The sequence below is a fragment of the Penicillium riverlandense genome (assembly GCF_028828495.1).
Source record: "Penicillium riverlandense strain IBT 135883 chromosome Unknown utg000008l_segment0_segment0, whole genome shotgun sequence".
NCBI lineage: Eukaryota > Fungi > Ascomycota > Eurotiomycetes > Eurotiales > Aspergillaceae > Penicillium > Penicillium riverlandense.
In genome coordinates, this window is record NW_026643199.1 from 3,181,685 (window position 1) to 3,194,451 (window position 12,767).

At 55.6% G+C, this 12,767-nt stretch overlaps 8 protein-coding genes across 8 annotated transcripts; 4 read left to right on the top strand and 4 right to left on the bottom strand.

Annotated features, from left to right (window-relative positions):
- Positions 1-233: 233 nt before the first annotated feature.
- Positions 234-1,845, top strand: N7474_010249 (uncharacterized protein; the record flags this gene model as incomplete). The annotated part of the gene is made up of 3 exons (XM_057201659.1): positions 234-1,385; positions 1,435-1,500; positions 1,555-1,845. 3 exons carry the CDS (start codon positions 234-236, stop codon positions 1,843-1,845), a joined length of 1,509 nt encoding a protein of 502 aa, XP_057049646.1.
- A 501-nt stretch (positions 1,846-2,346) lies between these two features.
- On the top strand, positions 2,347-3,493 carry N7474_010250 (uncharacterized protein; the record flags this gene model as incomplete). Its single annotated transcript, XM_057201660.1, has 2 exons — positions 2,347-2,859; positions 2,909-3,493. The coding sequence occupies 2 exons, from the start codon at positions 2,347-2,349 to the stop codon at positions 3,491-3,493; spliced, it is 1,098 nt and encodes a 365-aa protein (XP_057049647.1).
- A 148-nt stretch (positions 3,494-3,641) lies between these two features.
- Positions 3,642-4,774, bottom strand: N7474_010251 (alpha/beta hydrolase; the record flags this gene model as incomplete). Its single annotated transcript, XM_057201661.1, has 3 exons — positions 3,642-3,709; positions 3,760-4,422; positions 4,480-4,774. 3 exons carry the CDS (start codon positions 4,772-4,774, stop codon positions 3,642-3,644), a joined length of 1,026 nt encoding a protein of 341 aa, XP_057049648.1.
- A 291-nt stretch (positions 4,775-5,065) lies between these two features.
- N7474_010252 (FAD-dependent oxidoreductase) lies at positions 5,066-6,336 on the top strand (the record flags this gene model as incomplete). Its single annotated transcript, XM_057201662.1, has 2 exons — positions 5,066-6,029; positions 6,083-6,336. 2 exons carry the CDS (start codon positions 5,066-5,068, stop codon positions 6,334-6,336), a joined length of 1,218 nt encoding a protein of 405 aa, XP_057049649.1.
- Positions 6,337-6,675: 339 nt separating this feature from the next.
- On the bottom strand, positions 6,676-7,093 carry N7474_010253 (DUF2406 domain-containing protein; the record flags this gene model as incomplete). The annotated part of the gene is made up of 3 exons (XM_057201663.1): positions 6,676-6,779; positions 6,832-6,915; positions 6,976-7,093. 3 exons carry the CDS (start codon positions 7,091-7,093, stop codon positions 6,676-6,678), a joined length of 306 nt encoding a protein of 101 aa, XP_057049650.1.
- A 1,758-nt stretch (positions 7,094-8,851) lies between these two features.
- N7474_010254 (uncharacterized protein) lies at positions 8,852-9,519 on the bottom strand (the record flags this gene model as incomplete). The annotated part of the gene is made up of 2 exons (XM_057201664.1): positions 8,852-9,444; positions 9,486-9,519. The coding sequence occupies 2 exons, from the start codon at positions 9,517-9,519 to the stop codon at positions 8,852-8,854; spliced, it is 627 nt and encodes a 208-aa protein (XP_057049651.1).
- Positions 9,520-9,858: 339 nt separating this feature from the next.
- On the bottom strand, positions 9,859-11,248 carry N7474_010255 (acyl-CoA dehydrogenase family protein; the record flags this gene model as incomplete). The annotated part of the gene is made up of 2 exons (XM_057201665.1): positions 9,859-10,856; positions 10,915-11,248. The coding sequence occupies 2 exons, from the start codon at positions 11,246-11,248 to the stop codon at positions 9,859-9,861; spliced, it is 1,332 nt and encodes a 443-aa protein (XP_057049652.1).
- Positions 11,249-11,458: 210 nt separating this feature from the next.
- On the top strand, positions 11,459-12,721 carry N7474_010256 (CaiB/BaiF CoA transferase family protein; the record flags this gene model as incomplete). Its single annotated transcript, XM_057201666.1, has 1 exon — positions 11,459-12,721. One exon carries the CDS (start codon positions 11,459-11,461, stop codon positions 12,719-12,721), a length of 1,263 nt encoding a protein of 420 aa, XP_057049653.1.
- Positions 12,722-12,767: the final 46 nt, after the last annotated feature.

Consider the following 12,767-nt stretch of genomic DNA (forward strand, 5'->3'; position numbering starts at 1 on the left):
ACTATCGGCACTGGCGGCGATAAGCGACGGGCGGTCCAGGTTTATCTATGCGACGGTCGCGTTGTGGGCCCGTCGACACTGACGATCCCTGCCGAATCCTGGAGTAACACATTATCTGGGGAAAAGGCACGACGGTATCTCTCACCCCTGGGTTCAGCCACCCCAAGGCACCATAAAGTCTACCAGGCCGTCGAACATGACTCCGGGATGGTTCTTCATTTCCCTGCCTCACAATGGAGAAAGAACAGGAGATCGCGAAGCACCCTTCGCCCGAGGATCGCGCCTTGGGCTATCTGACCATGGAAGACAAGCAGCTCGTCCGCAAGATTGACTGGCAGCTGCTACCCATCATGTTCCTCACGTATTTCTTGCAGATGATTGACAAGATCTCCATCAATTACGCGAACGTGATGGGTATCCAAGATGACCTGGGGATGAGCGGCAATGATTTCTCCTGGCTTGCAACGGCATTCTTCATTGCCTATGCGGTCGCCGAACTTCCTCAGGGGGTGCTTTTGCAGCGGTTCCCGATCACCAAAGTGCTCGGTGCCAATGTCTTCTGCTGGGGCATTATTCTCTGTTGTTCTTCCGCTGCCAGCAAGTTTCGAGGAATGCTGGCCCTGCGGATCTTGCTGGGGCTGATGGAATCCGTGATAGGTGAGACGACAACCCCATGTTTCAAGCGTGTGCTAATGGGGTACCTTGTTGTAGCCCCCTCGTTGACAATATACACAAGCATGTGGTATACCCGCGCCGAGTCAACCCCTCGGTATGGCTTTTGGTACTGCGGACTGGGAGTCGGCCAGATAGTCGGCGGGCTCATCTCTTTTGCCGCGCAACATGCTCCTCCCAATCAGTATTTCGGGGGCTGGCGGATCATGTTTGTGGTCATTGGTGCCGTCAATGTGCTGGTTGCGCTTCTGGTCCTGTTCCTCCTCCCCGAGAGTCCAGCCAAGGCCAAGTTTCTTACCGTGGCCGAAAAGGAACGCTTAGCCGAGCGATTGCGTCAGGACCAAGCTGGAGTCGGACTCAAAGTCTTTCGCTGGCGATCTGTGCTGGAGGCATTTGGAGATCTTCAGACCTGGTTGTTGGTGCTGCTCACCATCCTAATCACCATCCCCAGTGGTGTGATCACCACCTTTTCCGCCATCCTCATTCTGGGATTTGGATATGACTCAAAGGAGAGTGCCCTGCTCAACATGCCGTCGGGAGTGGTGAGCATTGCGTCCACGATGATCTCTACCATCGCGATCGCCAAAGGTTTTTCGCGATGGCTGGCGATCGACTTGCTCTTGCTTCCAACGCTGCTGGGATCATGCCTGATGTCATTTCTTCCCACCTCCAACAAGGGAGGCTGCCTGGCAGGTATCTACCTGGTGAATACGGTATGTCTCCATTCTTCCTCGCTGAGACCGGATGAGTCTAACGTATCAGACCGTCGCCCCGCTAGCGTTAATCTACGCTTGGACTGGCGCGAATTTCAAGGGATATACCATGAAGGTGAGTCCACCATTCTATAGTCACTGACTGGGCCTTGTTTTCTAACTATCGCAGGTTTCTGGCGCTGCAATTATATCTACTGCCTTTAGCGTTGCCAACATCATCGGCCCACAAACCTTCCAGGCCCGGGACGCGCCTCAGTATATTCCTGCCAAAATAACGCTGGTTGCAGTCAATGCCGCGGCCATCGTCGTGTCCACCATTCTACGAATCATGTATGGTCGGCGTAACTCCGTCGCCGACCGTCTGGGGGCACCAGCACGGAGCAGATTGGAGGCACGGATGGCTGGGAAGCAGACCGTGCAAGACGTGCATGACGATGAAAGCTTCCGCTATGTCTATTGAGTGGATCGTGAGCAGTATATGGGTTCTCCGGCTCTATGTGTAGTTTAGCAACGTGGAACGAGGAATTTGGCAATGTCAAATCAGCTGTCTAAAGAAGACTAAGAATGAGCAATAGTTATAAATATGCAATCAGAATTCACTTTCTGGAGATCCTTGAGCACATCCATACGGTTGGACTGACGGGTCAGGTGCCTCTCAGTAATAATCTTCAAGGGTTGAATTGTAAGAGGTAACGTCGGCTAGTGATGGGCAGGTTGACATGCGGGAATCTCTTATCAACAATAAACGTCGAATCTACTTCACACTCACTTCTATGCTTAGAAATCGGAATGAATAGATTCTACCCTTAGTTACCTTTAGGACCACCGGAGAGTCCCCACATACATTTTCCGAGTTGGGGCTTATCGGGAAGCGCCCGATCTATCCGACGGTGCGGATGGGAAGCCCCCAAGTATAAGAATCTGGATGAGTCTAGTGGCAGAGGTCATAATTCTATCCACCATGTCTCCGATTGATCCCGGCTCTCTCGTCCTAGTGACTGGCGGAAATGGCTTTATCGCGGCCCATTGTCTTGCCACTCTTCTGCGTTCCCAATACCGCGTCCGTGCAACAGTGCGCTCCACAGACAAGGCGAAGGAAACTCGCAAAGCATTGAGCGCGGCCGACGTGGAGAATTTATCAAATTTAGAGCTTGTGGTCGTACCAGACCCGACTGATCTTCAGTCCTTTTCCAACGCGGTGCGCGATTGTCAGGCCATCCTCCACCTGGCGTCGGCGTTTACCTACGATGCACGCCCAGGGGAGTTTGAAGAAAAGCTGATGGCGCCTGCGCTGAAAGGGACGCAAACCGTCTGCGAAGCTGCGAAACAACACTCTACTGTTCGACGGCTGGTCATCATGTCCAGCTTCGCTAGTGTCTACGATGCCAGTTTGGGTTTGCAGCCTGGACGTGTCTACACTGAGAAGGATTGGTCTCCACTGTCGTATGAAGATGGGGTGAATGCACCAGCTGTGGTAGGGGGGTTCCTTCTTTTATATCTAACATACCGCTAACTTTGGGTAGCCTATCGCATACCGCGCCTCGAAAGTTGTCGCTGAACGCGCCGCCTGGGATCATGTTCGAGAGCATCCGGTCCAATATCAACTAGTGACACTCTGTCCCGGGATGGTTTTTGGTCGCATGATCCATCCCATAGAGTCACTGTCCCAGTTGAATGCAAGCAATCAAATCGTGTGGCAGGTACTGAGTGCAGGCAAGGACGGGGAGTTGCCGCCAACGAAAGCGCCAGGTATATTCTCTCACTCCATCCTCGATCCCTATGCTAATGAGCTACATTCAGTGTGGGTTGATGTTGAGGATCTAGCGGAGACATGTTTGAAGGCGCTGACCTTCTCTGCGAGCGGACACGAGCGATTCTTGGTGACCCAGGCATCTTACGACACTCAGGAAATCGGGGATATTATTCGTGAGCGACTTCCACAGAGTCAACAAAGGATTCCGGTGGGAAATCCGGGTAAGCGAATTGCGGACACGCATTATTCTTGTGATTCAGCCAAGGCGCAGATCATACTGGGTGCTCAGTTACGGCCATTAGAGGCGTCTATCGTTCCCTTGGCACATCAGCTATACGCTCTGGAAGGTCGCTGATAGTAGTAGGTAGTATATTTGTGCGGGAACCATGCATTGAGTATTCCAGTAGACTTCGAGAGCGATTTGTTTGTAGAAAGTTTACCGGTGAACCTATTCTGTCTTGCATTCCATCTAGCTCTACGTCATGCCTATATTGTATGCACCTCTAACGGTGAAGAGTAGCCTTAATATGTTCCGCCGTCAAGTCAATAAATTGCTTCGCCTGCCACAGATCTGGGAGGGGTATCAGCCAGTGCTTTGAGAGGAGATGGGCCGCAACTCACCTTTGTCCATATGCATAAATGGGTGTGGGACACCGGCGAACCGCTTCTGGATCACTTCATTGCCTCCTTCGATCAGTTTTTGCGCGTATGCTTCGCCCTCGTCCCGCAACGGGTCACAGCTTGCGGTGTAAAGGACCGTTTTGGGCAGCCGAGTGAAGTCAGGGGCCTGCAAAATGTTTGCAAACCACTTCACCGCGGCCAGCTGGGCCGCCCGATCAGGGCCGTCCGCAGCGATGCTCTGCCATTTCAGGTTGTCAAACCATTTCAGGCGTCCCCAGTTGAGCGTTGGCGCATGCTCCATCTGCTGCATTGACGGCCACGGTGCCTCCGCCGCAGAGTTGTATTTGGAGATGTCGTCAATCACCGGGGTCCCCACAGCAACGAGTTGCAGGGGCAGATTGGCATCGCGGGCGAGATGTGCACACACCAAAGCAATGTTTGCGCCTGCTGAGACACCTCCCAGCGAGATGCGGCCGGGATTGATATTGAATTTTTGGCCGTTCGAATGGATATACTGCAGCGCTGCGAAGGAGTCCTGAATGCCGATCGGAAACGCGTGTTCGGGCACCAGTCGGTATTCCACATCAATCACGCAAACATTGGCCTTGACGCAGAGATGCTTGCAGATATGTGCTTCTGTCTCGAGATCACCGAGGCCCCATCCTGTTCGGCTATATGATTAGCCAGTTCTTCTTTGCCATATTTTTCGTGTCCTCCTACCTCCGCCATGGAAATCCACATGCACCGGCCACGGACCAGGCTCTGCGGGCTCGTACACTCGCACGGGGATCAAATCGCCATTGTGACCCGGAACCTGAGTATCGTAGATGCGTGCGCAGTCGGGCGCTGGCCCGGTCCCGTACGAGTAGAGGACCGAATATTTGCTGCGGAGGACAGATAGATCGATGGGGCCCGCCGGGGTGTTTGCGACGTGGTCATTGTAGAGCTGGATGAACACCTGGTCCAGGTGAGGCAGCACGGCTGGGTGAATCGGGTTGAGTGCTTCGTGTGACATGTTGGAAACGTTGCAGGGATGGACTGGGAGAGACGAGGACATTACTCCTTAACTTACCAGGTTCTCTTTATATGACTAACCCCAGCCTGACATAGATATATGTGCAGGTACTCCACGCCGTCGGATTGGCGACGCGATTCACAGCCGACGGACCCCGTGAAACCGATAAGCCTTATCTATGCGACGGGCCCCGGATCCGCGGGGTGTTTGGCGCGTCTGCCGAGACACAAAAAGGTGCGGGATGGCAAGAAATCATAATGCCCAGGATCCCCAAATCTAAAGAGAAACACTATGGATCCTGTTCTGATCGTGGGCGCTGGTATCGTCGGCCTAACTTTGGGCCAGGCGTTGAAGCAAAAGAACATCCCCTTCGAGATCTACGAGCGCGATGCGAACCCCGATGCCCGGGGCCAGGGCTGGGCCATTACGCTGCACTGGGCCCTGGAATACATGCTGAAGATGCTACCGGATGACACCCTGACGCGCATTCGGGACGTCCAGGTCGATCCGGATGTCGCGCGCAGTGACAGCGGGAATTTCCTTTTCATCAACCTCCAGACCGGTGAGCCGAAGTTCAAGATCCCTCCCAACGTCCGGTGGCGCGTCAACCGAGAGAAGATGCGCCGCGCGTTACTCCATGGGATCGAGGATCGCGTTCATTGGGGACGTCGCGTGGTGGACCTGGAACTGGTGCAGAAAGACCAAGTACACCTGGTGCTTGCAGACCAAACGACGGTGACGGGCCGGATGGTTGTCGGCGTCGAAGGCAGTCGGTCACTGGTTCGGCAGGTGCTGCGACCAGACGCGTTCAGCAATACACCTCTTGAGATCAACTTCACCGGCGTCGCAGTGGATCTGACCCCTGACGAGATTCAACCGTTGCGCGCCATGGATCCACTCCTCTTTCAAGGCTGCCATCCTCCCACGGGGGCCTTCTTCTGGTTTTCTATGCTGGAAACACCGCAGGTCAATGGCACAGTGGGATCCGACGCCGAACGATATCGAGCTCAGATCTGCATGTCCTGGCCAGTGCGAGGACCAGAGGATGAGGTTGCTGCCACTGATGAGGGTCGTCTAGCCAACATGAAGCGCCGGGCACAGGGATTCGTGCCTTTTCTGCAGCAAGCAGTGGACCGCATCCCAGCTGGCACCCCTGTCACCGAGATCAAACTGGCCGATTGGGAGTGTTTGCCGTGGGATAATCAAACCGGCCGCGTAACACTGGCGGGGGACGCCGCGCATGCGATGACAATGTGTAAGATCGAGCCCATCATTGTCGAGGGGACAGGTAGTGACTGACGACCCCAGACCGCGGAGAAGCAGCAAATCACGGCCTTCTCGATGCATACCGACTATCGGAAGCCATTGACAAAGTGTACACCGGCTCAGCCACGGCAGCCGCGGCGATCGACCAATACGAAGCAGAGATGAGAGAGCGGACGAGCCGGGCAGTGCGATTAAGTCGCCAGGCTTGTCGGGATGCCCATGACTGGGAGAGACTAGATGAAACGTCGGCTATTTTGACGAAGAGGGCTGTCGTGGGATCTGATACAAAACAATAAACCGACGTCACGAATCATAGTACGCCGTTCTCCATATGTATGCACTTTGTCGATCAGGTCGATCCGGGCGTGCCCGAATTGGTGCGATGATATCTCATTCTACTGTCAATTGTAGTCTGGGCTCTATAGATGTCTGGGGCTTCATCTGGTGTAATACGAAATCCAGAGGTCCTATGACAAAAGATAAATCATCCCAATTTCATTATTAACGCCAATTCATGACTCTGCAAGAGTACTAATACATCACACAAAATCCACGGTTGAAGTAGTTTGCATAGTCGGCATTCCTTCGTTTCATCCTTTCGTTCCAAGGTTACAGTTTCCCTGTCTCTTCGGTCTCTAGTTATATCGGCGATGGGACTCAATGGCAGCCTGGAATGATCGGATTGTATCCAGGGGGCGTTCCAGACGATTCCGGGTCGGGTTCGAAAGGTCCGGGTCGGCTATCTCTTGTCAGCATCGGGGCCCTTGCTCATGTCCTCAGGCCCGACTTACAGATAACCCGGCCATCGCGGTCTTTGTGCTGCATGCTCCGCAGCGATACAGTATCTCGAGTCGCTGGTTGGGTGTTCACCGCAACTGTGCCAGTTAGTTAGTCTTGCGTGGCCGCCAATAGCCCGGGAGTTATCCGCAACGTACTTGGCTGAGCCTCATAGAGTGCTAGGTTGGGGTCATTCTTGGTGTGCAGAGCCGTCTTTTGGCTGTCTTGCGAGTTTATAGAGCCGGTGCGCTCACTTGACGAACGTGGAAGAGACATGGTGTGAGATAGCGTGGGTAGCAGGTTTGGGTCTAACAAGGGGTAGGGCTTGGGAAGGGAATGCTTATATATGTATCAATGTAGTCAGTCACCACTAAGAATAGAATTTGTTCCAGCACGTAAGCCGTGGCGACATTGACGGGTCAGACTGGCTGGCGATTGGGCCAGTGCCTGTGATGCCAGATGACGTGACAGGCGTGAACGCGCGGTTCCTAGTGGTCGGCCAAGCTTCGCCTAGTGACTAGCAGAATGCTTAGCCCATGGTTGGCCAATCAGCCCTGCGAGGGACACGCAAGCACTCGGTGGCTGATGGCCGCTTTAGGATTCAGGTACCCGGGGCGATCCGTGGGTGGGCATTCCATTGCAGGAACCGTTGTCCTAGTCAAGAATAATGGTGTCATCAGAATGTGACAGGAACATTCTTGTTCCCCCCCCCCCGGTCCAGTGATCCAGACTCGCCGACCGACAGAAAATCTGGGAATGTGTCTTTTTTAGGGCTATGGCGCGAAAATCCGATCTCTGTTCAGAAGATGTCTCTACCACTCCACCGGGCAAGGTTTGACACTAGCGGGATCCCCCTGACTTCGGAGCGAGGCTGAGACAACCAGGCAGCTAGATTTCTGCCTCCCAGCCTTTGCTCGGGAAATTGTACAGTACAATAATACCAGTGGTGGGGAAAGTACTAATAATGCATAACAGGTGGATCTCTTGAGTCCCAAAAGAACTGCGAGGATTACCTCAAGGTAATGTCACTGCCGCCTTGGTCCGGCATGGATGAGGCTAACGTCGCATCCGCAACCAGTCAACCCCCACCCTTCCCCGACATTCCGGGAATCGAATCTTCGCCTCAATTCTTCCCACATTCCAGAGGATTGGGCTGGGGGTGGGACCAACCCAGGTTTCCATGTGCGCCATGTGGAACACACCTCTCACTGCCGGACAGAGATACTGTTGCATCAGCCCAGTAACCTATGACCTTGTTCGGGTGTCACATCCGAGACGCTTCCATTGTATCCGGATGTATACAACGGGGTGGGACTGACCTTTTTGGGGGTCCCGACGATTGGACGGGTTCGATGATGAGGTCGTCAAGGGCTGACATCCCCGGAGATGTAAGGAGGCTGAGCTCGACTCACAGGGGCGCGTTCTCAGGCAGTATCATTCCCATTGACATGGAGACCCGATCGAACCATGTCTCAGCCTTGTTCTGGTGTCCCTGGGGCCGTGCCGGCTGCAGGCTACGGCGTTCTCGAGCCAGGAGTATCATCGCAGTCTGATTCTGAAACATGTCCCAGGGGTCATCGCCTTCTAAACGTGCCGGCTTGGCTGTTCCTCGGGAAGGATTGGGCTCGAGTACTACTAGCAATTGCTGGAGCAGAGCGCGAGCCACTTCGATCCCTTCGCAGGAGAGCCGGATCAACACCTTCGCGACAGGGACAGGAACACGGCAGACGAACTCCGGCCGGTAGGTTCACACGCGGATAGCTGCGTTTCTAGATCGCCTAGTGCTGTTCGGCAGCCCGCGATGCGACGGATCAGCTACTGTCGCGTGGCACCATCCGTGGTATGAGAACTGACCAGAGCTCTGGCATTGGCGAGAAATCCCGGGCCACGAGCAATTTCACTGAAGGCGCGGTCAATTAGCTCACCTAGATGACTCGCTCCGCCCCGCTGCTGGTCCGCTTTGATGGTGTCCCGGAGTATTGACCTCCATTTTCTTCATCTCCCAGAAAACATCCTTCGCCGCGACTGAGCGCTTCAAACACCAGAAAGCTCCGGATGGAGACTAATAGTGTCCGACCCATCCCACGGGATATGTGCCTGGGGACCCCGGATGCGGAAGAGATGGGAGATGCCTTGAGAATGCAGTAGCCACGGTTGCCGGCCAGTGCCACTCACCAACTCATACACTCCGAGGAGGCAGGCCGCCATCAGGGTCTCGTCCGTCAAAGCCGAAGAGGGATTGCTGAGCTGCCGTGCGAGCTGCTGCAACGCCCGGCCATACATCTCACGACTGGCGGTCAGCTGCCTCTGATCCCCCTGCTGTCGGCCGATTTGTAACGACCCTATGCTGTGCAAAGCCCAATCCACCGACTGGCCCGACCTACCAGTGGAGGTCCGAGCTACATCGAACCAGTTCACGTCGACCCGAGTTTGATATCCATAAAATTGATTGTAGAAGCTGGTATGAACAAAGGTACAGAACCCCTCTCGATACTGCTGGTCGACGGCTCCCGCAACCAAGCCCGGTGCCGTTTTTTCGTCTATCGGCGAGCCCAGGGCCTGTCTCTGTCCCTGGCGGAGGGAAACCACGGCACGCTCGCTGGAGTTCCGAAACTGGGGTGATGGGTCTGAAAACCGGTGGTAGTAACACTTTCGCTCTCGCGCATACCTCGGGCACGGGATGTCTCTCCGTTGGCAGGCATGACACGCCGGGCGCCTTTCATCGCACTGTAATTGACAGTGAGTCTCTTTGCTTCGAGTGCCGCCAAGATTCGTCTTCACTCACCTTGATGCGTCGCTGGAGACAGGCTGCGCAGCCTTTGCTATGCGGTATGCCCACCATTCGATCACCGACAGACAATCACTGACACGGGCGTGAACCAGATGAGCCCTAGTGTCCAGACCCGTGTTGCGAATACCAGGGGCTCGCGTGTATGCGGGGGAGTCGGTCGCGAGGATTTCCTGGCCCCATGACTATGTACTTTTGGATTCTGCTGGTCTTTCCTGATTCTTGTTTTTTTACTATGATGTATATACACACTCTAGTAGCTTCGGGGCAGCTCGAGTACTTTCTCGCTCACGTAGTTCAAAATCATTTCCCGGCTCACCGGCGCGATCCGGGGCACTAGACACTCGCGCAGGTATCGCTCCACATCGTACTCCATCGCGTAGCCCATCCCGCCATGAGCCAGGACCGCACGCTCACACGCCGTGAACGCAGCTTCGGCCGCCAGGTACTTGGCGCTGTTGCACGCCACCCCGATGGAGTGGAAGGGGATGGAACCGTCGTTGGTATCGTAGAGACGCGCCGCGTGGTAGGTGGCCAGCTTCGCTGCCTCCAGCTTCATGTAGGCATCCGCCAGCGGGTGTGCCACGCCCTGGTTCTGCCCGATCGGCCGCCCAAAGACCACGCGCTCCTTAGCATACTGCGAGGCCTTCTCTAGGGCCGCATAGCCTAGACCGAGCGCTTCACCGGCCAGCAGACAGCGCTCGGCGTTCATGCCGTGCAGGATGATCTTGAAACCCTGGTTCTCTTGGCCAATCAAGGAGTCGGCCGGAATGTCATAGTGATCAAAGAAGACTTCGTTCGCGTCCACGGCGCGTCCGCCCATCTTCTTTATCTTGCGCAGGTCCAGTCCCCGGTGGTCGCGGTTGATGTCGATACAGAACAACGACAAACCCTCGGTCGGCTTCTGCACTTCGTCTAGCGGCGTGGTCCGGGCCAGCAGGATCATTTTCGATGCGACTTGCGCACAGGTAATCCAGATCTTCTGACCCGAGACCGAGTACCCATCCGCGGTCTTCGTGGCGAGGGTCTTCAAGCGCAGGGTGTCGAGCCCCGTGTTGGGCTCGGTCACCCCAAAGCACGTTCGCCAGGTGCCATTGATGATGTTGGGGATCGTGGTCTCGAGCTGCTCCTGCGTGCCAAACTTGGCCAGCGGCTGCGTCGCGTAGACATTGGCATGGATGGCTTGTGCGCCGGCCATGCCGGCTCCCGACTGGGTAATTGTCTGCATCATCATGGTGGCCTCGGAGATCCCTGTGGTGTTGAATTAGCAATCGGCTTGTCGGCGGCAGCCACCCCATGATAGACGTACCCAGTCCAGCACCTCCTAGCGACTCGGGCAGCGCAATACCGAGCCAGCCATCTTTGGCCAAGGCGGCATGAAACTCCTTGGGGTCTTTCTCCTGTTGGTCGCGCTCTTGCCAGTAGGTATTGGGGAATTTGGAGCAAATATTCGAGATGGCTTCTCGCACTGTCAGCTGTTCATCACTGAAGCCGGTCATCTCCATCAGCTCGCGTTGCGCCGAGGTGGAGAATGCCGCGCGCACAGTCGGAACGCGAGCAATGGGTGTCCAGCATGGAGATTGTCGGGATGATAAGGTGGCCCGATGCGACCAGAGGAATCGCTGCCATTGCGTCCGAGACATGATTGCAAATGATGTTTCTTTGCCCGGGTGGTTCGGCGTAGCTCGTCTGGGCCGGAGCTTTATACGTACTGGGGGCCGTTGCGATCTCATATAGCCGACTGGGATGATAATTGCCGACTGCGGGGTCCACGAAAGACCGAGTTGGTCGCGAAAAGCAGCGGTGGTCTCTGTAGTATCCTCTTTGTAGCGTCCTCATATTATTTCAAAAACATGCGGTTGCTTCATTCTCAGTCCACTCTTCGTCCGTTGAGTAGGCCGAGTTGCTGTCCTGCCTCGGTCGGGCGACTGTACTCCAGTACCACTTCTCATGGTTCCCGGCGTGCTCCTCTGGCTGGAGTGACGGTAGTTAGTCTCGAACAAGCCATCGCAGCACCATTTTGCACCCGGCAGCTGGCCGATCTCGGGGCGCGCGTCATCAAGGTCGAGCGGCCGGGCGTGGGAGACTTTGCGCGCCAGTATGACTCTCGCGTCAAGGGCCTGGCATCCCATTTTATGTGGACCAACCGGTCCAAGGAGAGCTTGGCGCTGGATCTCAAGGAGGAAAAGGATCATGCCGTCCTGATGAAATTGCTGGACCACGCGGATGTGCTAGTCCAGAACCTGGCTCCCGGGGCCAGCGCGCGGTTGGGGCTCTCGCACGAGGCATTGCAGGCGAAACACCCATCTTTGATCGTCTGTGATATCTCGGGGTACGGACAAGACGGTCCATATCGGGACAAGAAAGCGTATGATCTTCTCATTCAGAGTGAAGCCGGCCTGCTGTCCGTCACCGGCACCGGCACCGAACCAGCCAAGGTGGGCATTTCCATCGCAGATATTGCGGCCGGCATGTATGCCTACAGCAACATTCTGTCCGCGCTGCTGCAGCGTAGCAAAGACGGCCTCGGCTGCCGAATTGACATCTCGATGCTGGAGAGCATGGTCGAATGGATGGGGTTCCCGATGTACTACGCCTTTGACAACGCGCCGGCGCCGGTGCCGGCCGGGGCCTCGCATGCTTCGATCTATCCATATGGTCCATTCGAAACCGGTGACGGCCAGTCGGTGATGCTAGGCATTCAGAACGAAAGGGAGTGGGCCAACTTTTGTCATACCGTCCTAACACAACCGCAGTTGGCGGCGGATCCCCGGTTCTCGACCAACGCTCTCCGAACCGAAAACCGTCAGGCGCTCAAAACGATCATCACTGCCGAGTTCGCCCAGTTGACGGCCGAGGAGACCATCGCCCGACTCGACGCCGCGATGATTGCCAATGCCAATGTCAATGACATGCGAGGTGTGTGGGAACATGCTCAACTGCGCGCTCGGGATCGCTGGACGGACGTGGACACGCCTGCCGGCCGCATCCCCGCCCTTCTCCCGCCGGGGTCCACGAAGAACGCAGCACAGGGCGGATATGGGGCCCGCATGGATTCGGTGCCCCGGGTTGGGGAACATAATGAAGCCATTCTCGCCGAGCTGGGCCTGTCATGACAACCAGTGCATGGTGAGGGAGGGCGAAATGTATTGTGATGGCATG